We start from the raw sequence: 24,713 nt of genomic DNA on the forward strand, positions 1-24,713 counted from the left end.
ATGAATCGAGGTCCTAAAGCGAATATCAAACATGAATGAGATATAAAAAAGGTTAAGTTTTAATTTATTTGTCAATAAAAATTATTTCAAATTATTACTACTTGAAATTTTATTTGAAACACTAATGTATGTTTTATAATTTGATCTATTATTTCAAGTTTAACTCGAAATAGAGAAGTACTGTTGAAATTGAAACAATTGTTTTGCAAAGTATCTCAATGAAAACAATGATTTTCACTCATGAATTCATTTTCTTTTTTCAAAATGAAATTCATGTAAAACACATGAACTCAAACATTAATAAATGCTCTTAATTTTTTTCAATTTTAATCAAATAAAGTTGGAGTCATTATAGAAAAGCAAAAATAAGCAACCATTGTTGCATCTCCTGAGAGGTTGGGGTATGCTAGAGGATAGGGTAAGCAAAAAGTAACAAAAAATCCAAAAAAAAAGTTAAATTAGTGTTATGCGTCACTGTAACAAGAATCTATATATAATATAAAGCTAGGCATAGACAAGGTGATGTGGCACCTTTCTATGACCTCCATTAGTATTTATCTTTTTTCTCCCTTTTTTGACATTTTTTCTATTATTTTCCTCATTGCCTATATTTAAAGTCCATGTAAAGACAATAAATAATAAAGAATTATAGTAAATAAATTGGGGGGGTGGGGGGTGGTGAAGAGGCATAGTATGGACAGCAGTTACGAAATGGATAATTAGTGAAGGTAATAATGACACGAAGTAAATGATAATGAGCAGTATATCATATATTCATCTTGCAACAAGTAATCTTTTTCCTATAATCTCCCTTCTTCTATGTCTTTCGTAATTTCTTTCAAAATTTTCAGCATTCTTAATATGCGATTTATCTTTTCTTTTCTACTTTCTTAATTATTGATAGATTGTGTTTTAGATTTGTTATTATGTTTTTGAGAGCATATACAACATAGCATGAAATGTTGTTGTCTTTTTATATTTAGAGAAAATTTACTGGTAACTTTTTGGTGTCAAAATCGATATTGATTTTTTCCTTTTTTGTGAAAAATAAGCTTATTTGTATATCTGATCTAAAGATAGTATTGCAAGGACTGCTTTGGAGCAAATTAAGTTTATGTAGAAGGGATGGAGAGGGTGTAGCACCAACAAAGAACCAAAATTCGCTGGTAATTATATATTAAATCTCTCGCTTTTCTCTCTCAAAGTTGTGCTTACAAAATGTTTGCATTTGTGCATATTTAGTGAAACTGTTTTTCATTAAATTCGTGGAACTTTTAGTAAAGTTTAACATCTTGGTGTACTTATATTATTATTTTTTTAGTCTTGATAGATTTTATTAGTTTTTTTGGTAGAAACAAATAATTTAAGTTAAAGTTGTTTTTCTCATCAACAACAAGAAAATTCATCTTTATCGGGAAAGTTACATTTCTATGTTTGTAAGAGAAAATATCTTACACGGTTATTCTTAATCTTTTTTTGCTTTTATCTTATTTTAGTGTCAAACATCTGTTTTCTTGCTTCCATAGTAGAACATAACTTTTGCAATAGTTAATGTTACAAGAGGGGCAAAGGTTGAAGCCTTTTTAAATTTATATAGTGGTAAGAAGAATTAAGAAGTGAGAGAAGATAACTTCAGGAATTTTACATAAAATTGAGAGGACGAATAGATGAAATTGATGGGAGGAAAGAAAGAAACATAAAATGGAAAAAATCAAGCGAGAATCACATTTTTCTTCTTCTTTCTTTTTTCCTGGACCCCCTAGTTTTTTTTATGTTTTATCTTAGTCATTTCTTTTGCTATTTCGTTTTTTTTTTTTCTCTATTTATTTCAAGTATTTATTGAAGAGAAATTGGAAACAAAGTCTACCTTATTTTATTATTAAGAAAAGACAATTCTTACTAAGAGCCGTGTTGATTTTGGGATGGGCTTCTCTCTTCCGAAAAAAAGCGATTTCTTGTATTCCGTTATAAAATGAATACGTTGATTTAGATAAATTCATTAATTTTTTAGCATAGTGTATTTTGAAGGATTTTTTTTTTTTGTATACGTAAAAGTGCCCAATTATTATTTTTTGATTTATTTTAAGCACGAAATGGCTTATAAGTAACCGTAGCTTACGTCGCCAAACACTCAAAAAAGTAGTCGAAAATAAATTTTTATAACCTCGTTTTAAAGAACTTATAAGCCAATCCAAACGGGCTCTAAGACAAAATACTAAGAGAAAGACCGTATTAAATGTGCATCTTCCGGATTTTTATCTTTTATTTTTTTTCTCCTCATTCAAGTTCACATATAATTTTAAATGCGTCGTTTTATATTTAATTTGAATTTTTTTTTCACAAACTTTTATTTCAACTAAGTTTGTAAAGGATGTTAAAAGTTTATAAAATGATAGATTCGTAATTATTAATTTTCTTTTATTAAAATCATGATATTAATATTTAACTATATTTTTTACAACCGCGCAAAGCGCGAATAGGTGTACTAGTTAATATATATGTTGGATCAAAATTATTTGGTTAAAACAACATTTAAGAAGGACACGAATAACTAAAACTCGGCTAAAATGAAACATCAACAGAAGAGTTGGATAGCCTAGGATTATTTGACCTCACACTAAATGGATTGAATTGTTATTTTTTTTAAATTTACATATTTGTTTGATAAATTTTATAATCGAGTTTACAAATTGATGGGAGAGTTTACGTCATTAAACTAGATCTTTTTTTTGTCCTTATACGTACGTAGGATATGAATCTAGAAAAGAAGTTCGTCTTTCAAATTTAAAACGTTTAATTAGTGACATGTCATGCTAATATATATGGTGGTTACTTACTAATATGACAGGTGTGGAAGAATCATGTATAGTCAATTAAAGAAAAATGACACCTTATTTAAAGGCTTACATCACCTAAATTAAAGTACATTAATCCATTAAGGTCTTTGGCGAATATTATAATTGGGAAATAAATGAAGCTTTAACCTTACGTTTATTTATGGTTTGAAACTTTGAACGATTGAATGCCTTTTAGAATTGTAAACCCCATTAAAATGATGAAATCAAGAGTAAAAGTATCGAAGTAATGATGTACCAATTCCATTAAGGGACTTGCTTAGGTTAAATAACTTTCTTTTCGGTTCATGAATCTAGAGTAGTACCACTAAGTTTTATATAAAAAAATAAGATAACTGAAAAGGAGTATAAGTTAAAAGTTAGGAAAGTCTCGGGTTCAACTTTTGAATATAAAATCGTCTTTGTTAGGAAACACTTTACTCTTTAATGTGTGAGACTTTTTGACACGAGCTCAAATTTAATTGAGCCTCAATATAAATACCGAACATTGAGTACCTCATCAAGTAAAAGTTAGAAAAGTTGAGTTAAGGAGGGTAGGCTTTACTAATTCTAATAACGATGGTAGAAGACAAATCTATCCTTAATAAACATTCATAAATAAGTATACAGAGATTTCTTAATAATGACCGCCACTTTAATCTCTTTTCGTACTTAAAATTTTCTTGTTTTATAAAACTTACAAGGCCTAAAGCGTCCCATTTGTGAGGTGAAGACCCAATCTACGTTGTCATAGCCCAAAGGTAGGCAGAAACCCAATTCAAAGGTTGAAATTTTTTCCCCCTTTCTTATTTCCACCTCTCTGGTCCGATCAGGGCCAGTTGCAAGATTATTCTGGCCAACGTACTCCTCCGTCTCAACTTATTTATCACTTTTTTGTTTTACAAGCTCCTTAAGAAACTCTTATTTATGTTTAAGTTATAATCTCTCCACATTAAATGTTTACTCTATTTATGCGTCATTTTTATTAATGAAAAATTCTACTAAGGGTAATGGAGAAAAACTAATTAATTATGTTTTGAACTTTTAAAATGACAAATAATTTGAGACAATTATTTTTAATACCACGAAAAAAAATTGAGACGGAGGGAGTTACTAACTCTTACTTCCAAATTTAAATTTTTATTTAGATAGATTTGAGATGTTCATCGATCATGAGCTTGTCCCTTATATATTAGTCCCTTCTCAATTTATGTGACATACTTTTCTTTTTGATATGTCCAAAAAATAATGTCACATTTCTATAATTTAACTTTAAAATTCACTTTACCCATAATTAAATGATTTATAGACACATAAATATGTAAAGTAAAATTTTAGATCACAAATTTCAGAAGTCTTTTCTTTCTTTCTTAAACTTTATGTCAAGTCAAATAGTGTTACATAAATTGGGACGGGGGAGTAGTTGTCTAAGTTTTCAAAAGGTTTATAACATATGTGCCCTGGTACTTCATCTCACCGCCTTAAATTTTTAGGTTAGATGCTCATATTCTTTCACATGGTATCAGAGTCAAATTTTCGTGAACCTGTTTTGATAATAATTTCTCTTCGTGTTCTATGTGATATTACAAATGGCCACTTTTGTAACCTTCTATTTAAAAGTTGGCCATTTTTTCAATATTAGACCCTTGATACGAATAATTATTGCTTCTGAATATGAACTTCAGAACTTTTGAACTTTTCTAATTTATAAAAAAAGTGGCTAACTTCTAAATATAAGGCAACAAAATGGTTATTAGTGCAAATCTTCCCATATTCTATCACTTGAGGCTTTTCTCTTTCATCTTTGGACTGTTGTTAGTTATTGTAGGAACTTTTTTGGGGAAAGAACGCACGTGCCCTCTCAAATCAAAATAATTATCCTCCCATACCTTCATTACTGTTGTACCTCCAGGAAAAATCAAAACTATTTACCCGAGATTTTCCCAAAATTATGATACCAACATGGTATATAAATATACTGAAATGGTATCATGGAAGACTGCTTCAGTTCCTCTCTTAGTCCTCCATGATACCATCATGGTATATAAATATACTGAGATGGTATTATGGATGATCATGTTCATTTATTCAAAAAGACACACTTTTCTGAAGAAAAAAAAACCTTTATGATACCATCGTCTTATATACTACTGTGATGGTATCACGGATGATTGCTTCAGTCCTTCAATGAGACACTCCTCAGGACCATGGTACCATCGTGGTATATAAATATAATGAGATGATATCATAAAGGACTGTTTCAGTCCTTCTCTTAGTCATCCATGATACCATCATAATAGATAAATATACTTTGATAATATCACGGAGGAAGGGGTTTGGGCAAGGGGGTATGTCGGATAAATATTTCCGACCGGCTGGGGTAGAAGCAAAATTACTTTAGAAGGGGCATAGGGCGGGTAAATATTTTATATTTTAGGAGTATTTGGTATCGTTTTCCCAACTTTTTTTTTTTTGAACATGCTAAAAATGTCACAAGACCTGTTATTTTCTAAAAACTCCAAGAAATGTGCCTAGTTTGTAAATGATTCTATTCCGTATAAAACTGATACACCAACCACTTGACTAGGCCTGCTCATTAGCCTGTTGAGCCGAATTTCTTGTTTTCCTCTACTCCAAGCCCAGTCACAATCTTAGGTTTTATAGATGGGAAATTGACGTTTTGATACAAGAGTTAGATAGTATTGGCATAACTTTAACAAAAGACGTGGGAGCATAGACTGTTCCAATTTCCTAATGACATAGGCAAGCGGAGGGAGAACTAGACTTATCTTGCTAGGCAAAGAAAGGGATAAACTAAGTAGGTGTTTAACGGCCATAAAAACCAAATACTTTTCACTTTATTTGGAATTTTTGAAGTTAGAGTTGAAGATGGGAGTTGTGTTTGGTCATAGCTTTGAGAAATAATATTTGGCTGTTTGAATGTACCGAAAGTGAAAAAAGTGAAACTAGGGTTTTAAGTGTTTTCCAAATAACTTCATGGCCAAAAGTTGTTTTTTAAATAAAAAGTGAAAAAAATGGGGGAAAAAGTGAATAATTCTTATGTCGAAACGGTCCTAATATATTTTGGGTTCCTTAGCTTGCATGTTATTCCTTGATCAATCGCATTGATCTATGTTTTATCTTTACTTCTTTTATCGGCTCACTTAACTCCTTTCCGTTTTGTTGAACTTTAGAATATTTTAGCCTATTTAAAAACAATTTTTTTCACTAGAATCTGAACTTATTCACAAAAAAAAATAAAAAAAAATAGAAGTAACGGCCAGTGCATCCTGGCGTTTCTTACTATTTATATCAAGTTCTATCCCTATACTATTTTATTACTGTACCAAATAAAAGAACCTGTGAAGTGTGAACAACACAACACCATGGGCATCAGTAACTGGTTTTCACTGTACTTCAATGCTATAAGGGGAAGGTCAAAGTTGTCATATACATTAAATAATCGAAATTATCACTCTCGTGACCCCTAAATAATTATTGATTAGACAGGCTAAAAGCAATACAAATTTTGTTCCTACTCTCTTTAAAAAAGGTTCAAAATTGCAAATAGTATTAGGGAAACTTAGTCCGTGATATGTGAAGCCAATTTTGCCAACTTCCCCTCACGAGCGACGAGATATGTTTGCCACTAATCAGCACCTCAATGCTTGTTGTTAGTAGGTGTCAATATTCTTTCAAAGTTATTCCTTAATCACTTATTAGCCTTGATCCGCTAGTCACGAGATGTCTAACTTCGATCACTACTAAAAAAAAAAAAAAAGAGAGAAGGAATTAAAGGGATAAGTTTTGTACCTAAACTGCAAAACTCGTCGTTAATTCGATTTAGTAATGAATTATCACAATTTAAAATTCTGTTAGCTACGTATGAAAAATTAAGCGACGAAGTTCGTAATTAATTTCAATTTTTTTTAGTGTTCGTGTTAGTGATGACTGATACAATGTAATCAGAATTTTTACTAACATAATTAAAGAAATAAAATGTAAAAGTTGAGAGATTCAACGTCTATTTATATATATAAAATGTAATTTTTTGAAAAAAGAGTTTGGATGAATCCTTTTAAGTCCCTAGCTTCACTATTATACTAATCTTTTATAGTACTTTCTTTTTATCTTAATCAGAGAATGTAACGGTGGTTTAGGCCAGCGACGAAATTTTGTTCCTATATTGTAAGTCCTAAAATCATTATATTTTCCTAGGACTTACCATGATTCCAATTGGAACTGCATGTGAAATGTCATTAACCAAAAAATAATAATTAATCATCAACTAGCAAGGACAGCCTAAATATAAGGTCTTCATAATCCTCTATATAAGCCCTTAACCACTTTCACAAAAACCACACCACCCAAAAAACTAAATTAAAAAAGTTCCAAACTTGAGAAACATCAATATGGAAGCAAGGCAAAACCTTGTCATTTTTGCAGCACTACTGATGGTGGCAGCCATCGGAATCGAAATGGCCACTGCAGAGGACATGTGCGGCTTAAGCATTAGTGACTTAATGACTTGCAAACCAGCAGTATCTGGGCCTAAACCATTGCCACCATCTGCTAATTGTTGCGCTGCTTTAAGCAAAGCAGATTTGCCTTGCCTTTGCACTTTCAAAAACAGTCCAATGCTGTCTATTTACAAGATTAATCCCACTCTTGCTATGAACCTTCCCTCCAAATGCAAACTTGATTCTCCTAATTGCGCCGCTTAATCATTCTACTGATCACACCCTTTTCACTTTTGCTAGTGAGTAGGGAGTTGTGAATGTTGGTTTAATTTGTTGTTTGTTTCAAAGTGTGGTTCCTAGTTTCACCTAATTAGTGTTTCCGTTTTATTATTTTCGATTTCATGTTATGGCAAGAGTTTATGTTGATCAACTTTGCGTGGTTGATCCCAATAGTTATGTTATAGTATTAAGTTTGACGTTATTGTTTGTTGAGGTAACAAAATCAATTCTCTTTTTCAGTGGTCGTCTGATCGATCTGTTCAAGTTTAAACAAGTTGACGATTTGTTTATCGACTTGATCGAATGGATTGGATTCAAAATACCCCATAAGATGTTGGGTTAAAACAAATCAAAATAGAGTAATTAACCTGACAGATAAAAAATGCAACTCAACCAAACGTAGAAGTTCACGTTTGGAGTTTGAGAAGTATGTAAATTCAAAGGAATTTAAGATGATAATTTAAGAAAAATACAATGATTCTACTCTCTCTTTTTTTTTTCTTTTTTTTTTTGATTTGTTTGGTTGGAGTAAATTTCAACTTCAACTTCGTATCATGATCTTAATCCCAAATCTCCAAAAAGTAGGATTTGGGATTCCAAATCAACGATTTTAATTTTTTTAAATGTAAAACTTAACCCATAAATTTGTATTTTTTAAAAAAGACCCATCATTTTAAAATTTTGAAAAATAAAATTCATACTAGACTTGAAAAAATTGTCCATACCATGTAGAAGGATTCTATTAAAAAATAGTACTATTGTTGCTTTTTGGATCAATAAATCTTTGTCAAATTATGTGTATTTAAAAGTTTGTAATAACATGTAATTGCAAAACATTTATTTATAATTAGAGGAACATGGAGATATGTGATTTAGTAATATGGCGTCTTAGGATATTCCGATACCTTGTTAATGAACTATGATTTTTATTTGGTAATTAGATTGTATATGAGTTGGAAAAGTTTTGATAGTTTTCACAAATTGTGATTTTTCACGATTATAAGAAAAAAAAAATATACATAAAAAATTCAAATTGCATGTCCAAACAAAATTTTAGCTTCAAATCAAACATGATTTCAAATAGCTGAATCATGGCCAAACGGGCCCATGGGAGTTCACCAATCAAGGTACAAAGATGGACCCTCACTATAGTCCTCCGTTACCTTAATCTCGAAAAGTAAAAGAAATGGAAATACTTGAATACTAAGACTTTTAAACAGTTGCAACTTGCAGCTGCTTAAAAGGGACGAACTATATGGTCTAGTATAGTACTACTCCATTAGTTTTGCAGCCTCAACATTGATCTTGTGATCATCATCTTTGAGAAATTCTTCCACAATTTCCAAGCAGGGTTTCCACACAATTTCCTTCCATGCATTATCAACACTTTCTTTTTCAACTTTTCTGAAAACACTAGTTGCATCAATATGATGCAACGGCCACATTTTTTCATTCCTAAATTGTCGAATTTTCGCAAGTTGGCGACAGATTAATTCGCAAGTATTAAGCTTAATTTCCTCAATTGCAGATTCAAGAAGTGTCTTCTTAGATTCTTCATCGTTGTCTAATTTGTTTTCTTCTCTTAAATACTTGTCCATTTCAGGGACACCAATGGATCTTCGGATTCCTTTAGTGTAATCTGCATCTGGAACAAATATTCCCCGTACCTCATTCACTAGCCCTGTATACAACATAAATTCAAGAATCATTTGAATATAGCTTTGAAAACAAAAAATTTATTAGGTAAATCACAACAGAAAATACAAAAATAATTATTTTTTCATCTGCGTGAGCCTTGGTAGATTGATACACTGTATTCAATAGAATAATTATAGTGCATGGAAGCTGGCTCGTGCATTATCGTTTTTGAAATTAAAAAAGGACAAAGGTGCAAATATACCCTTCAACTTTGCGATTTAGAGCAGAGATACCCTTGATTACAAAAGTGGTGTATATATACCCCTGCCGTTACAAAATGGTGCAAATATACCCTTTTCGCTGACGGTTTTTTTTTTTTTTTTTTTAAAAATCATGTAGGTTATTTTTTAATTTAAAAAATGTCACGTCACTTTAAAAAAAAGTCTACCCATTTTTTTTAGTAGACATGCTTTTCTAAAGCCACGTAGTAATTTTTTTCCTTGATGGTTCGGGTCTGGTTCGTTTAAAAAAAAGGGTAGACTTATTTTTTAAAAAGTTACGGAGATATTTTTTTAAAAGAACCATACCCGACACACAAGAAAAAAAAATTACCATGACTGTAGAAAAATATGTATACTAAAAAAAATAGGTAGACTTTTTTTAAAGTCACGTGACATTTTTTTAATTAAAAAATAACCTAAATGATTTTTTTAAAAACTCTCGTTAGCGAAAAGGGTATATTTGCACCATTTTGTAATGACAGGGGTATATTTGCACCATTTTGTAACGGCAGGGGTACATATACACCACTTTCGTAACGAGGGGTATATCTGTTCTAAATCGCAAAGTTGAGGGGTATATTTGCACCTTTGACCTAAAAAAAATATCAGATGTTGAAATTAAAAGAAAAAAGTTATTAATTCTCTCTAATTCAAGAGCTATGATAGACTGATGGTGCAATTATGAGTGTGTATATGCGAAATGACAAATCAAACGTCACACATCTATAGATACAACTCCACAATAAACCATATAGATATGACGAAGAAATTAAACTGACCTGCATTGACCATTTGATCAACCCTTACGCGAACAAAAGAGAACAAGACAGGTAAGGCAACATCAACCCAAATGAAGCAACAATCGTACTTAGATTTAAACATGAACTTAGGGTCTTCAACGAGTTTTTCAATGTATGAATTTGACCCTCCTACGATGATTGGAACGCATCCAGACTTTGAAATGCTTTCTATATAGAAAATGGCTTGAGAACAGAAATCCTCAGCCGTGAACTCAACATCTGGCTCAAATTCACCTTGCAAATGTGGAAAAAGTAAACTGTCAATGTTTACAATTGATAGGTTTAACATGTTTTTTTTATACACGTATATTTATAAACATGGTCAAATAATATGCTTCGGATAGCACTCAAGGCTTTGACTTAGTGATTAATGAAGTGGGTCGAGAACCATAAAGTTTCAGGTTCAAAGTTTTAGCGGTGAAAAATACACTAAATAATTTCTTCTCATATATTCATACTTTGGTAGAAATAATTACGGGTACTTATAACATGTCTAAAAAATAATATGCATTTCCACTCAAATTTGTAGTCTCAATAATTAAATTGATTAGACATCATCATTATTAAAACATAAAATTTTATAAAATAATATGCATTTTCCACTCAAATCTATAATTACTACCATTAAATTGTTTGGGTAGCCGTTTCATATAAATACTAAGCGCGAATAAAATTTACCTAGCAAATGATGTGGTACACCTTGTTTTTCATTGTCTGTGATCTTGTTGGTAACAATGTCAAGTCCCTTGTACACTTGCATTTTGTCGGAATTGATGATTTCTCCTTTAAAATGGGTTGCAAGATGAACAGAGAGACGAGTTTTTCCAGTTCCTGTTGCTCCCATCACAAACACAACTTTCTTCTTGTTCAACTTATTGTCGTGGTTGGTGAAGGTATTCATTTTTCTACACCTTAAAGTCTATTAATTTTTTCTCCAGTTTGGAGTCAATATATAGACATACCAAAATTAGCATAATCTAAAAGGGTATTAGCATAATCTAAAAGGATATAACTAAGAAGGTAATAAAATAAATACATCATATGCAGAGAATCCTCACTAAACATACTAAAAATTAGTATATATATAACTTATAAGGTAGGAAAATAAATATACAATCCAACAGTAAAAGGAAATAAATTAATTGCGTTGTAATTGATTTAATTATATCCTATATAGCTTGCCGATGCTCCACCTTAATTTTGCGTATAATTATCTGACATGCCCAACTTGCCAATTATTCACTACAAGAAAGAAGACATTTGGCAACAATTTTTTGGTGTTGTCATAAATAGGTATTGTTGCAAAAAATACTTTTGGCAACAACAATTTATTTGTTGTTGCATAAACTTTTCCCAACGGCTGTTATTGCAACGACGTGCAACAACTTTTTTTTAGTTGCCAAAAGTACTTTTTGCAACAATAGTCAATACTATATGGCAACAAAATTAAATTTTTGGCAACAAAAAAAGGTTAATTTTTAAAAGATTCATCATATATGCCAACAATAAAATTAAGTTGTTGCCAAATATGGACTTTTGACAACTATATTATTTTTGTTGCCCAAAGAGCTGTTACAATTTCTATACTTTCTTGTAGTGATTATTATCAACCTGTATTCATCATTTCCTTTAATGTTCGGTTTTTTCTTTCCGCAATTCCATTGGATTGTGGTGTGTAAGGGACAATAGTTTGATGGATGATTCCATATTCTAAACATATCACTGCAAAAGTAGATTCATACTCTCCACCCCTATCACTTCTTATCATTTTGATCTTTTTATTCAATTGATTTTCAACTTCAGTTTTGTATTGCTTAAATGCTTCATTTCTTCATCCTTACTATTAAGCAAATAAACATAGCAATATCGAGTGTAATCGTCAATATAAGTTATGAAATATTTTTTTAACAAACTTAGATTCAACACATATTTGACATTTTAATTTATTACACTATTGACTTCTATATCAATTTCCACAAGGTTTTTATATATCTAAAACGAACATGTCATAAATTAAGTCTAAAGGATTGGAATTTTATTAATACTCGGCAACCATTACAATAGACTTATAAGGATGTTTAACAAACTTAGATTCAAAACATATTTGACATTTTAATTTATTACACTTCGAATTTAGGCAATACTTCTAAGTTGATCAATTTCCACAAGGTTTTGTAGTTGACATATCCTAATATATAGCGAACATGCCATAAATCATTTGACTCCAATAAATAAGTCATCATCTTTTCCCACCATGTTTGCCTAATTTTATTAATACTGTCAACAACTATTACATTGAGTTTGAAAAGGCCTTCCTCGACGTTCTTCCTTTTCTTATTCTCTGGAGCAGCTTTCTCAACGATGTTTGCTCCCATAATCATTGTATTTCCACACGTAGATATCATTTTTGCTTACAATAACTTTATCAGATAAAAAAACACATTTGAATCCATTCTTGACTAGTAGGGAAATTGAGACTAAGTTCTTCCTAATTGTAGGAACATGAATAACGTTGTTAAGCGTCGACTTAGACACCTGCAAATCGATCCGACTTAAAATCGATGTGAGAATTAGAATTTCCCTTGGTTAAAGTCATCTTCGGATATATCTTCCCATATCCTTTTGGAATTTGGCATTTGGATTATTGCAATATTTCCCCCGTTGATAGCTCTTCTTTTGGAATTTAACATTTGGATGTCCTGCTTGTTAAATACGGAGTATATATTTGGAATTTGCAAATGCTTCTTTGACAACACAAACATGTCGAGACGGCGCTAGAGTCAATCCACCACTCTTTTGGGTTTCCAAAACTATATATGCATTCCGTGAGCATGGCACACCAAGGTAGATCATCAATGTCATCATCTTTTCCCACCATGTTTGCCCCAGGTTCAAGAATCTTTTTTCTTATTTTTCTTAGGGATCGGACAATGTCTACGTTCTTATGTCTTGATATCCATGAAGTTTCCCATTAATTATAGCGTTTTATGCCTTTGAATTTTTTCTTGTTTTGATTTTGTTCCTTCCTCATGTGTTCTCATTATGTTTATATGAAATTTTATCCTTTTCTTATTCTACAAGGAGCGAACTTTCTCAACGATGTTTGCAAGACTAATCATTGTATTTCCACACGACTTCCTTTTTGACGCTTTATCAGGGTTCTAATCTAAATCGATTAAATGGGTGATATAATTTGGGGCTGGTCGAATTTGTCGGGGAGGTGGGTTGGAATCCGGTCAACATAGTTTAAAATTAATTAGATTAGTTAATTATATGGGGTAACCAATTAAATGCTGCCACGTCATAAATGAGATGGGGCTATTAGAAATCAAGGTATATTAGACCCCATAGGTGGACGACAGGAGAATTTGGGGGCTCAAAGGTGGATGGAGGGTATTTTTGCACCAATTTTAATGGTTCGAGGGTATTTTAGGCCCTTTTCCGATATTTTAAACATCTTCTTCAGGAAAACTAATTAATATCTGAATATTTTGTATCAAAACGGCAACCACATAGTGATTACATCCTCCAAGAAAAAATAAATGAATTGCGAGGAAATCAATAAAATATAGTAGCAACCACTAACAAGATCTGTTTTCGTTTGCCTTAGAATGATACTTAATAATAAAATTAATCAAGATGTGTTTTCACGTATCATGGGTACGTGATGCAATAACTTTTATATCACATGAATAGTATGTATATCCTTTATTATTCTATCTATCCAAGAGATAAGTTGTGGTATCCGTTATGATATAAGCTTTCTTTTAAGTAAATCTGTTGCTACAATTTACTTTATATTTTTTGTCAATGAACTGCTTTCATGGACGAAGTAACATTAATCAATCAACTATCAAGTGATACTAATGTACCGTTTGGACATACGGTTTCAAATTACGATTTTAAGTTTTGATTTTCAATTTGTTTTTATTTATCTCATTTTGAATAAAACCTTAACTTCTAATATAAAATTTGGATTTCAAATTTCAAGTTCACCTTAAAGGTAGAATTTCAACTTTAAATTTGATATTTCAAACTTTCTAAAATTTAAAATTTGACCCAAAATTTAAATTTCACAAAAAAGAGACCTACATTTATTGCAAAAGTAATTACTCAAGCCTACTTTGCTCCTACTTTACCAATCCATATTTATTAAAAACATAATTCTTCCATAATTGCTTCGCTCTCTAAACCCAAAAACCATCTCCTTCTCCAAACGGTCACACATGCTCAACCCATATTTGGGGAAGTTTTGCTATTTTTCATAAATTATGGGATTTTAATGCTTATGAGAAAAAATATAATTTTTAAAATTCAAAATGTACGTCAAAATAAAATTTCAACTTCAAATTGGGTTTGGCAGAAATGAAATTTATTTGGAGGAAAGAGAGTAGGAGTGACTAAACTAGCCCATAAAATCATGACCTCTCCAACCAGTTCAAGTTTAAGTAGGTCATTACCCCGTTCATTTATCGGCTCAGCCATTTTGACTCGCTCAGTTCTGCCCATCTAAAATTAGGCTAATAGTCGAAATCGACCCATGAGAAATTTGTCATGATATTCTTTAGAAAAAAAAAATCCTTGTATGATATGTCATATATAGTCATAAGAAAAAATCATTAGATACTAAAACATTATTAAAAAAAAAAATATCAAAACTTAATAAGAACTAGACGGATTGAGTTATGGACTTGCTTTTAGCCCGTCTCAGTCAAATCCATTTCAACTTATTTTGAGCCGCCCAAATTTAGCCCAACATGTATCAATAGGGAAATAGTTGGATAAATCGGGGCAACAAGTGAATTTGAACAAATTAAGGGGTCAAAATGGTATAATGATAGGGTTCCGGTTCGGTAGGTAGGAGTATTTCATGTATATGATCACTATATAAAGTCATCGCCGCACACATCCCATTTACTTATTGGAAGCTCTCGTTGCCTGCAGCCAGTTAGGGTTTATATTTTCCATTTTTTTGGTTTCCTTCTATCCTCTTTTTGTTTTGATGTTAGTGTAAATGGCCTTCATAATCCCAAATAAGGTGAGTTTATACTCAGTGCTTATTTGATTCATGGGAGGCCTAAATCAATTACTAATGTGGAGGTTTCGCTGATAATGCCTTTTCTCTTTTTTCAAGGAGGCGTTTACTAGTAACCGACCATACATACTTTCTACATTTTTCTGAGTTTTTTTTTCTCAAGTATTTGCCTTCCGTTATGTTTAATTATAAATGCAGTAACTTGTCAGCTTCTCTTGAACTTGGATCTACTAATAGAATAACGATCTAAAAAGCTTAAATTAGAAATCATACAGAAGAGCTGGTTTGTTATACATATTTCAAAAAGTAGATAAAGAAGAAACAGATTGTAATTAATGATAACAATCGCAATACTAATTTTTTGGTTCATCTGCAAAACAGTTGATGACAACCGACAAGTCGGGCGGAGGGACGGTGACTTTACTATGATTAATAAGATGTTAAAAATGCATTTTTTTCCCTTGTTAAAGGAAGTAGAATATTAGAATTAGCAATGCTTCTTGGTCTTATACCTGAAAAGTATTTTCCAAGTGAGGTTTTCAAAATATATTGGTTGGGTCAAATATTTTTGCGGCAAACACTATTTCAGGGAAAATATTTTCCTACATATCAAACACACCCCAAACTTATATTGCTACTATACATGATATAAGAAAAATGAATACATAAAAAAGAGTTAAACCCAAATTAAAGTAAATCTAAAAAATTTGTTAGAATTAGGCTACATTAAAGATCACTTTAAAATGAGTTATGTTGGATTGAGTTAAAATCAACCCAATAACCAAATTATCTTGAGTCCAACCCCAAAACTTTGAGCGGGTCATTAACTTTTGGCCATCTTTCACACCCCTAGTTTGAAGTCTTGTCCGACCAACACAAAACATGTGACTATTGTTTTCAAATGTTTCTTCTATCCCAGATAATGGAACAATTATATAAAGCTTTTTAAAATAAGGTGAGTGTTATGCTAAATATTAAAAATAATATCACCAATAACAAAGATAATAAAAACTCATAAAACAAGAGATAATGAAAATGAATATAGTTTGTTTTTGGACTTTATTTGAGTTACTACTACACATTTATGACTATAATTTTATTAGATTTATTGAACCATCTAAAGTTGTAATTTCAAAGCTTAAATAATATGTGAAGAAACATAAACAATGAACAACAGCAGCATACCAGTGTGATCTCACAAGTGAGATATGGGAAATGGAAGAAATACTTAGGTATTACATCATAAAAATATTTTTAAGTATAACTTTTTTAAAAAATTATATATATGTAATGTTAGTTTAACTTGATTTTGGTTCGACTTTTTCAGTTATACAATTTTTCCAAATCATTGGTTTGTCGGTTTGTTACGGCCATTTTTCTATGCATTTAGCACTACTTTGTTGCTAGTGGCAGAGTCTTGCTGACGACAATCCTTCCGAAAGAGGTTATAGGGGCACCTATATGCTATTGTTGTAAAGTAACACTCATGCTAAAGTAGTTAAAGCCTAGATCACGAAAATAAAGGGATTCGTACTCTTTTATGTTTAGTTATTCATCTTATTCGTTATCAGTCCTTGAATTCTGTAGTGGTGAATTTAACTATTATGAATGAAAGACGAGCTCTGCTTTGTTTGTTTGCTCAACTCATAGCCGCCTCAAACGACATTTCTATTTTGGGTAACTTACTAAGTTTACAACTATTTTCATCTGTAAATTCTCATGCAAAAACACTTTAAAGCCCTCCGGAGACCGGTCTCTCTACTGCAGGGAAAATAACTAATTAAAGGCGATCTAAAACAGGGATACTATGATACCATGGCGATTATGATACAATGGTAAATCGTAGTAATAACTTGAAAGAAACCGAACAACTTGCCAAGACCAAAAACTCCTTGGGATTGTAAGGATGAAATTATCAATGGATGTATTTTCAAATATTTCCCAATAATCCTTTGCTGCTAAACAAATTGAAAATACATTTTTTCGTTCCAAGAAACACTACAGGCTAGAGCCTCTACATCCTCGATTTCTAACTTTAGATGTTTAGACCAAATACAAAAATTGCACCTCTCTTCATGTAGTCTTAATTGCAATCATCTTTCAGCTACTTGTGGTAGAGATAAACCAAGGAGAAGAGGAAGAAACCACCCATCTGTCATACAAGCAAAAAAGAAGTCTTACAAAATATCTTAATAGCACTTCCTGTTTAATAATCAGAACAAGCGAAGTATCTTAATATCCCATGCTAGAAAAGAGGTCATCGCGGATTCGTTCAACTAGGATGTAATACGAAATAATCCAGCAAATCAGAGATGAAATCAGAAGACAACCTTACCATATTGCATGTGTACTTCATTTGGTTCCCCCCTCTTCCAAGTCCAATAGTTTAAGACGACAAAACAATTATCCAACAAATACTTGACAAACAGTATATATTTTAGAATATGAACTATCCAATCTCAGATTTTTATAGGTCTCCAAATAAAATATTGTAACATTAAGTTGTAATCTAAGACTCCTCAAAAGATACTTTCACAATAGGACACCTACTGCAACAAATTTTCTGCCTGCTCAGATAACATGACTTCTCATACTCCCTAAGTCTTGGCAACTTGAGAAGGAATTTGTCTAAAAAGAAAATCGATGCTTTGAACTATATTTGCCGTTAAAAATATGCAGATGGTACAAATTATATGTAGCAGAGAGAGGAGAGGGAGAGGGAGAGGGATAGAGAGAGGGAGGTGTACCATAGAGAAGGATGCTCCATAATAAGGAAAAGCAGCTGTTATAAATCTCTCATATTCGTTATGTCTGAATGGTCGAACGGGAATCTGCATGTTAAAAAAATTCCTCAAGGCATTAATGCAAATGACTATACAAGGTGCCATCAATAACTTCCATCATTGAATTTTGGAAAAATGACATAGCTAAGACCAATTAAATGCACAAGCTGTTTGTCTTGCACTTCAAAGCTAAAGCAATATGGGGAGCATAGCTGTCAATTAAGGCTTACGGGCTTTCATAAATCAATCTCTTAAACCAGTATCTCTTATGAGTAGCAGGGCACTAATGGACAACTAATATTCACTGTTTTCAGCCAATAATATCTAGAAACCAGAGCAACAAAACAAGTGACAAAACACAAAACGAGCAAAGTGCAGATACACGAATCCCATGAAAGTGCATCCTACCTCTTCAAGTAAATAACATGCTTGAAGTTTAGTGAGTAAAATATTCTAAACTTATAGATTCCTCCATAAGAGACCATGCTGTAGATTCGAAAGGATGTACCTGCTTTGCAAGGCTCAAGCTTGTGACTCCTAATTTCTCATACTCAACCTTAAACTGGAATACTCCATAAACATCTGGAACCTTGAATGATGTATAATAGACACCCTGTATGAAATGAAATTAGAAATACTAATCTAAGTGATGAAACAATTCCTACCATGTCATTCTGGAGCACTTAAGAGTACCTTCTTATCGGTCGACATGGTTTTTAGAACGTAGGGGCTCATCATGTAAAACTGAACTTGAACATCATCTGCAACATAAGGTTCCCAACTTGTTCCAGACCATTCATAAATCTCAAGAGAATATTCCTTTAATCAAAATTTCAGTTTCAGCACTCATCCAAAACCATTAAGTATACATTATATAAGAGTGACAAACTATAACAAACTTGCAGTGTAGTAGTACCAGTTCATCATTGATTCTGTATATAGAAGGTTCATCTGCCTCCCCAACTTTGTGATGTCTTACATTCCCAGCCTATATACGAAAATGTAGACATAAATTCCCAATTCACATATTGAGAACAGCAAATATGGATCATGAGATACAGCCAATTGAAGTGCATTCCTTTTATGACTACTAGAATGCCCAAAGTAAAATATAAACAGAGAAGAAGGTGGAAATGAATAAAGAAATTATATCTGATGCTGCACCTTGAGATGGCCTCTTTCATGGAAGACCCACTTGCTAATTTCAGTCACAAACTGCTCATTCCCAGATTTCTCATGGCTGTGATATGGGATAAAATTGTGGTCAATCGAGTCAGAAAGCTTAAAAAAATTAATAAGTTCTGCATCGTACTTTACGTGGAAAGGACAGAAAAGGAAAGTAAAAGGCACAATTAGCTTCAAGATATTGCTTCTCCAGTAGTAGCATTAAGTGAAAACAAAGAAAATGAGAAAATAAATCAAATCACATGAATTTACATGCTGTTCAAACTAAAATTGTGCGGTCCACATATTATTGTGCGGATCCGCATAATGGTCCGGAGCATAACCTTCTGTAACCCCACTCCCACATGTCCACATAAACTTGTATGGTCCACATACTTGAGTTCTGCAATCCACATAATTTTATGCAGTCTGTATAATCATTAGGGAACTTTGAATTCTACAGTCTTGTTTTGACACTTCGATACCTTTGTGTTGTTCTTGATTCACTTTCCCTTTCTATTAAACGTTCAAAGAACAATCAGTGGAGATTTTGAGTTTTCCATTCAATCTTATTGAGTTCATTTTGATCAAATGTTACAATGCTAAACTTCTACACAAACTTAAAGTTGAAGATGCTTTACTTGTAGATTAAATTTTAAAAGAAGTAGATGGCACAACAGTGCAGAGAAATAAAGGAAACAAGTGGTAGAATAGAGAGGGAAATAGTGCCATGTGCTTCAATTTGGTTGTGAAAACCATGAACCTCATGACTTCCATTAGCCACATCAAGTTAGGCTGAAGCTACCCAAATGCTTCTATCGAGCAAGAAAGATTGTATTCAACAAGATCAAATGTTGACATGATTCAGGTTACCAAATACTTCACGAATTTCATGCAAACTCCACGAAACCAAATGTTTTCCAGAGCTATCAGTTTGGGGCTTCCCATTCCACCTCTATCAAAAACTAACTAAAACTAACTTTACGACAAGTACATTCTAGTTATTGTTTTTTTTTTTTATCACGTAATATATTTCTTTAGAAGGGGGGAAAAAGTAAAAACACGCCCATATACAAGAAGAGTATACCAAAAAGTAGAAAACCTTAGAATACATTTTAGTTACTGTTCTTATTACTTCCTCCCAATTTTCAGCAATGAAGGACTCAATGAAGGACCTTCCAACATCCAAACACTATGAATTTTGTTAGTGGTCCTCTTTCTGGTAGTATCAACAGGAAAACATATATCCATATCAGGATATCAATAGTTGGGAAACCTTTTCACAAATGATGGATATCTTACTGACATATCAATGATGTTCTTAGCATCTGCTTCTACTAGAACATGAAGTCTTAGAGAAGTCCAAACAATACTAAGGCTTTTAGTTTTTGCTTTCTTTTTCATTTTCTAAGTCAATTGATGCTGAGGTTTCCATATGCATCATACTCAACGTATTATCACGTCAAACAAACAGATGGAACAGAGTATCTACGAGAGCTTACTTGATTGTGCTTCCAGCCTTTTGCACCCCAGATCTGAAGAATCTGCATATCAGAAAAAAGGTTTGTCAATTCAAGCAATTCAGATTAGATATACTCCACCCAAAGTCTCAAAAGTTTCTTACCGATTGCTAAACATGCTTAAGGAGCCAGATATAAGAATCCGAGCATTATTTCTTGCCTGCAATTGGAAACAAATGTCATTGATTTTTTCGCCCACGTGTTGTTGATCTTATTTTAAACAACAATATTGAATTGTCAGCAACAAAAGGAAGGACGAAGGTTTTTGTGCATTATGAGGCAAAGATTGTCAGCGAAGTGTGCAGTCTTTACATATGAATGCTGCCATGGTACTTCATCATCATACTAACCAGATCACATCTAGAAGTTACCTAGCTACAGCAAAAGGTCTAACCTATAGCCTACACCTTTCCATCTCCCATTTTTCTTTTATTTAAAAAAGGTAAATTATGATTCTTTTTCTGCTAAACTTTTATGCAAGCATCCCTGCGTGATTTCATTATCTTTAAAGCTAAACACAGCCCTTTGGACAACTTTTGAGGTTCAAGGTCAATAATCTGAATGAACAGAGAGAAGAATAAGAAGACTTAAGTGACTGAATAAAAAGAAATTAAAGAACATGATTCGTAATAGGTCACATATTGGATGACAAACCTGCACAACTGAAACAAGACTGATTGCAGATCCAGTTAGTGTTGGTGGAGAAGACAGTTTGGATTTAGGATTAGCTGAATACGCTGAAGGAGAAGCTGAGAGGATTTTCAGCACCTACAATCATGATGGATGCACCCTTTTGACAGTAAATAACAATACAGAATGTACTTCCCATATGTATGTCCAGAAATAAAGAACTTGCAGAAACTTACCAAGCTATTGGCCGGATTTACAGAATGACCAATCCCCTTGAACAATACAGGAGCCTGGATTGATACAACAGAAAAATGAGTTAGAAATATGCTGCTGCATCAGAGCAGGACTTGAGAGCTGTATATTCTGATAATCAATCACATGCCCAGTGTAAAGAGGAAAGAGGAAACTGGAAGTGTGTAAATAAAAAGTTTATGACCCAACAAGTATCAAAATAGCATCATAAACGCCTCAAAAATGTACATTGTAAAACTCAAAGATATAGTGGTAATAGCTTATAGAACAGACCCTGTTCAAGTACGGTGATCTCAAGAAATGCACATTGTATTTTATATTAGAAATGAACATATTATTTCACAATGTTAAGAAGTATACTGAAGTGAGAGAATTTAGTGGTCCATAAACTCAATTAGTTCCATCTAGTTTCATGAGGGCTTTGGCCAAATAGGTTCCTTGTTGCATCAATTCAAGCTTGCTCATTCTGTTCCATCACGACCTTAAAATGCTACTGCATCACTGGTCAAACGGCTGGTTTTCTTTCAGTCTTATGATTTATCGACTAGGTCAATCTGGTTGGCTGTTTGCACCTAGATTTGATGTAGCGGCTCCATTCAAATTCATCCTCTTTTTTCCAACAGCTTCATGATTTACTCTCTTTGTCGTGATTCATGAACTAATTTTAATTGGAAACTTGAGGTTGAATATAAAAGCTTTGTTCAAACCATTCCAGCTAAATAATAGATATAGCATCTTCATAAGAGCTCATTGTTTTTATGGTTCGACCCCTTGATGTTGGCTCTTCCCCACTTGGGCATGTGGTGTATTCCTAGGGTTGGGCCATCAGCCCTTTAAAGTGTTATGTGAATTGGGTTCTAGGGTCTATTTTCGATCTCTCTTATTAACAGAAATCAAAGAACTAGCATTAGATGTTGTCCACCCATAATGGGAACGGGTGCTTTTAAACTAATATTTTATTGACCGAGTTGATTCCATGATTAAATAGAAAAGTAAACTCAAAGATCATGATTATTTTATAATCAAGATAAAATATAGTGCCTTACCTTGATCTTTTCTCTGCCCAAGATCACATCAGACTGAATGAGATTATCACCAGCAATTAAGGTATGGTCCCCTTCTGTATCAGAAACTGCATAGCTTGTATGATCAATGACCATAGCTGCCTGATCCTATAATTCAAAACATAAAAGTAGAAAAACGTGAGTCAGCATATCATGCTTAACTTCGGAGGAGTACAAGTACACTTATCACAAGGATGCAATTAACCATAAAAATGAAAGTGATTGACTACATGCAGTTTCTTTTTTGATAATTGCGGTGTCCGGGCCAGCTTGCGCGGCATGTCGACAAATTCCGCAGGATACCTGCCCCCACCCACTAGCAATTTGCAGGTACCAGGTAACTCTGTCCACCAAGGCTAGGGCAGATGGAAAGAAATCACCTAGTCTTTTTGTCTCTGCTAGGATTGAACCTGAAACCCCATGGTTCTCAACCCACTTTATTAACCAAGAGGCCACACCCTTGGGTGCGTGAATGACTCAAGTAGTGGGTTTAGAAAGTCATAATTTAATGTTCATTGTTTGATTCAAGAACATGTACCCAATTAGCAACATCTCAGTCGCCAATGGTGAATCATATCAAATTCACTTGACCACAGTGAAAAAGTTAAGCAAACAGTCAGTCCATGTATGCAATATGGATCAGTCACTTAAAATACAAACATTTTTAATATCAAATGGGCTAAATTATCAAATATTTTAGGGGATTGAGGTAACTTGTAACTGATTGGTTGAATAAAAATGGAAGCAACAAAGACGTATTCCGATACCTCATCAAAATCAACACCACACTCAGTAGCAATCTCTCGAATCAGATCAGATGCAGATGCATCAGCCGCAAGGATCAAATCATGTCCAGAATCAACAAAATCCAGAATAGCTGCCGCATTAAGTGATCCACCCAAACCTAAAGAAGAAGAAAACGAAATCAATTTCCCTAAAACAGATCAAAAAAAAAAAAAACCCGGTTCGATCTAGCCCTTCACAGCGGGTCAGCTCGGATCTGGAAACATAGGTAACATAAAACAATTAAACAGTATATAATTATTGAATTTTGCAAGGGGATACTTACTTTCAATGGAGGGGGAGAAGAGGATTAACGCGTCATATAAATACTGGCCGTAACGTTGTAATGCAATTTTAGGATCATCAGCGAGTTTGAAATCGAGATCGAAACCACGCGTTTGGAGAGATTGAAAGTATAGAGAATGTGAAGATTTGATAGAGAAATCATCGAGGAGAACCAAGATTTTCCGATCTGTAGGGTTTTCAGGAGAAAATGCATTACAAAGAACAGCGAGGAAAGTGAGGAGTGTGAGCAAAGGTAGTGCTCGAAACATCTTGAAAAATGCTCGAAAAAGGCAATAGGGTTTAGCGAGATATGATATGAAGCTTAAAGATCCCTTCACTTCACTTCAGCGTTGACGACTTCTTTCAGTCTTCATCCTAGACACCCGACGGGGTATTTGCGTCCAGTGACAATAAGTTAAATCGCGCTGCATTGTTTGGCACGTCTAAATTAATAGGTAATTTTAATGAATTAATCATGGTTAACTATTTAATTTCATGGTAATTACTCAACTTTCAGTTTTTTCACCAAAATAACTATATTATATTTTGTAATGAAAAAAAGGTTATCAACTTTCCTTAAGTATTATACAAGCTCCTTGAATTATTTGTTGTAACTAAAAAGTAATTTTTAGTTAAAAATATTGATATTATTATATTTAGGTAAATTTGAGTGATTTTTAGTTAAAAATATTATTTAGTGACACTCTCTGACACTTGGGTAAAATTGAATATTTTCTGATTATTAAAGATAGTCCAATGACTTTGATATAACAAAGCAAAGATTGAGTGACCACAAGTAAAATTAAATCAAAATAGTGGTGTTGCCATAATGGAATATGAATTTTGATCGATTTGTTGTTCACTCCCTTTTTAGGCTATGAGCATTTTGTCGAAACAATAATATA

The 24,713-nt window shown here is 32.7% G+C and overlaps 3 protein-coding genes and 1 non-coding gene across 4 annotated transcripts; 2 read left to right on the forward strand and 2 right to left on the reverse strand.

Annotated features, from left to right (window-relative positions):
* The first annotated feature begins 7,181 nt into the window (after nt 1-7,181).
* LOC132064987 (putative lipid-transfer protein DIR1) lies at nt 7,182-7,775 on the forward strand. Its single transcript, XM_059458188.1, has one exon. The coding sequence runs from the start codon at nt 7,247-7,249 to the stop codon at nt 7,556-7,558; it is 312 nt and encodes a 103-aa protein (XP_059314171.1). The 5' UTR covers nt 7,182-7,246; the 3' UTR covers nt 7,559-7,775.
* Nucleotides 7,776-8,517: 742 nt separating this feature from the next.
* Nucleotides 8,518-11,193, reverse strand: LOC132064988 (adenylate isopentenyltransferase 5, chloroplastic-like). The gene is made up of 3 exons (XM_059458189.1): nt 10,951-11,193; nt 10,272-10,515; nt 8,518-9,254 (listed from the first exon to the last, which is right to left on the reverse strand). Exons 1-3 carry the CDS (start codon nt 11,191-11,193, stop codon nt 8,845-8,847), a joined length of 897 nt encoding a protein of 298 aa, XP_059314172.1. The 3' UTR covers nt 8,518-8,844.
* Nucleotides 11,194-15,318: 4,125 nt separating this feature from the next.
* On the forward strand, nt 15,319-15,457 carry LOC132065880 (small nucleolar RNA snoR83). The gene has a single exon (XR_009416843.1). It is a non-coding gene; the product is annotated as a small nucleolar RNA snoR83 (small nucleolar RNA).
* A 1,748-nt stretch (nt 15,458-17,205) lies between these two features.
* Nucleotides 17,206-24,119, reverse strand: LOC132064990 (dolichyl-diphosphooligosaccharide--protein glycosyltransferase 48 kDa subunit). Its single transcript, XM_059458190.1, has 13 exons — nt 23,810-24,119; nt 23,508-23,644; nt 22,723-22,848; nt 21,661-21,714; nt 21,449-21,562; nt 20,899-20,954; nt 20,777-20,818; nt 19,275-19,350; nt 19,027-19,098; nt 18,804-18,929; nt 18,619-18,723; nt 18,075-18,158; nt 17,206-17,479 (listed from the first exon to the last, which is right to left on the reverse strand). The coding sequence occupies exons 1-13, from the start codon at nt 24,075-24,077 to the stop codon at nt 17,432-17,434; spliced, it is 1,308 nt and encodes a 435-aa protein (XP_059314173.1). The 5' UTR covers nt 24,078-24,119; the 3' UTR covers nt 17,206-17,431.
* Nucleotides 24,120-24,713: the final 594 nt, after the last annotated feature.

This window comes from Lycium ferocissimum, chromosome 7, assembly GCF_029784015.1.
Source record: "Lycium ferocissimum isolate CSIRO_LF1 chromosome 7, AGI_CSIRO_Lferr_CH_V1, whole genome shotgun sequence".
Taxonomy (NCBI): domain Eukaryota; kingdom Viridiplantae; phylum Streptophyta; class Magnoliopsida; order Solanales; family Solanaceae; genus Lycium; species Lycium ferocissimum.

Bases quoted from the DNA above. Each gene is read 5' to 3' on its own strand.
- LOC132064988 (XM_059458189.1), bottom strand. From the start codon at position 11,193: ATGAATACCTTCACCAACCACGACAATAAGTTGAACAAGAAGAAAGTT. The intron at 10,516-10,950 runs GTATTTATATGA...GGTGAATTTGAG, and splicing joins GTAAATTTTATTCGCGCTTA to CCAGATGTTGAGTTCACGGC. The intron at 9,255-10,271 runs GTCAGTTTAATT...TGTTGTATACAG, and splicing joins TGATCAAATGGTCAATGCAG to GGCTAGTGAATGAGGTACGG.
- LOC132064987 (XM_059458188.1), top strand. From the start codon at position 7,247: ATGGAAGCAAGGCAAAACCTTGTCATTTTTGCAGCACTACTGATGGTG.
- LOC132064990 (XM_059458190.1), bottom strand. From the start codon at position 24,077: ATGTTTCGAGCACTACCTTTGCTCACACTCCTCACTTTCCTCGCTGTT. The intron at 20,819-20,898 runs GTAAGAAACTTT...TCTGATATGCAG, and splicing joins TTAAGCATGTTTAGCAATCG to ATTCTTCAGATCTGGGGTGC. The intron at 19,099-19,274 runs GTGCAGCATCAG...TTTCGTATATAG, and splicing joins ATGAAAGAGGCCATCTCAAG to GCTGGGAATGTAAGACATCA.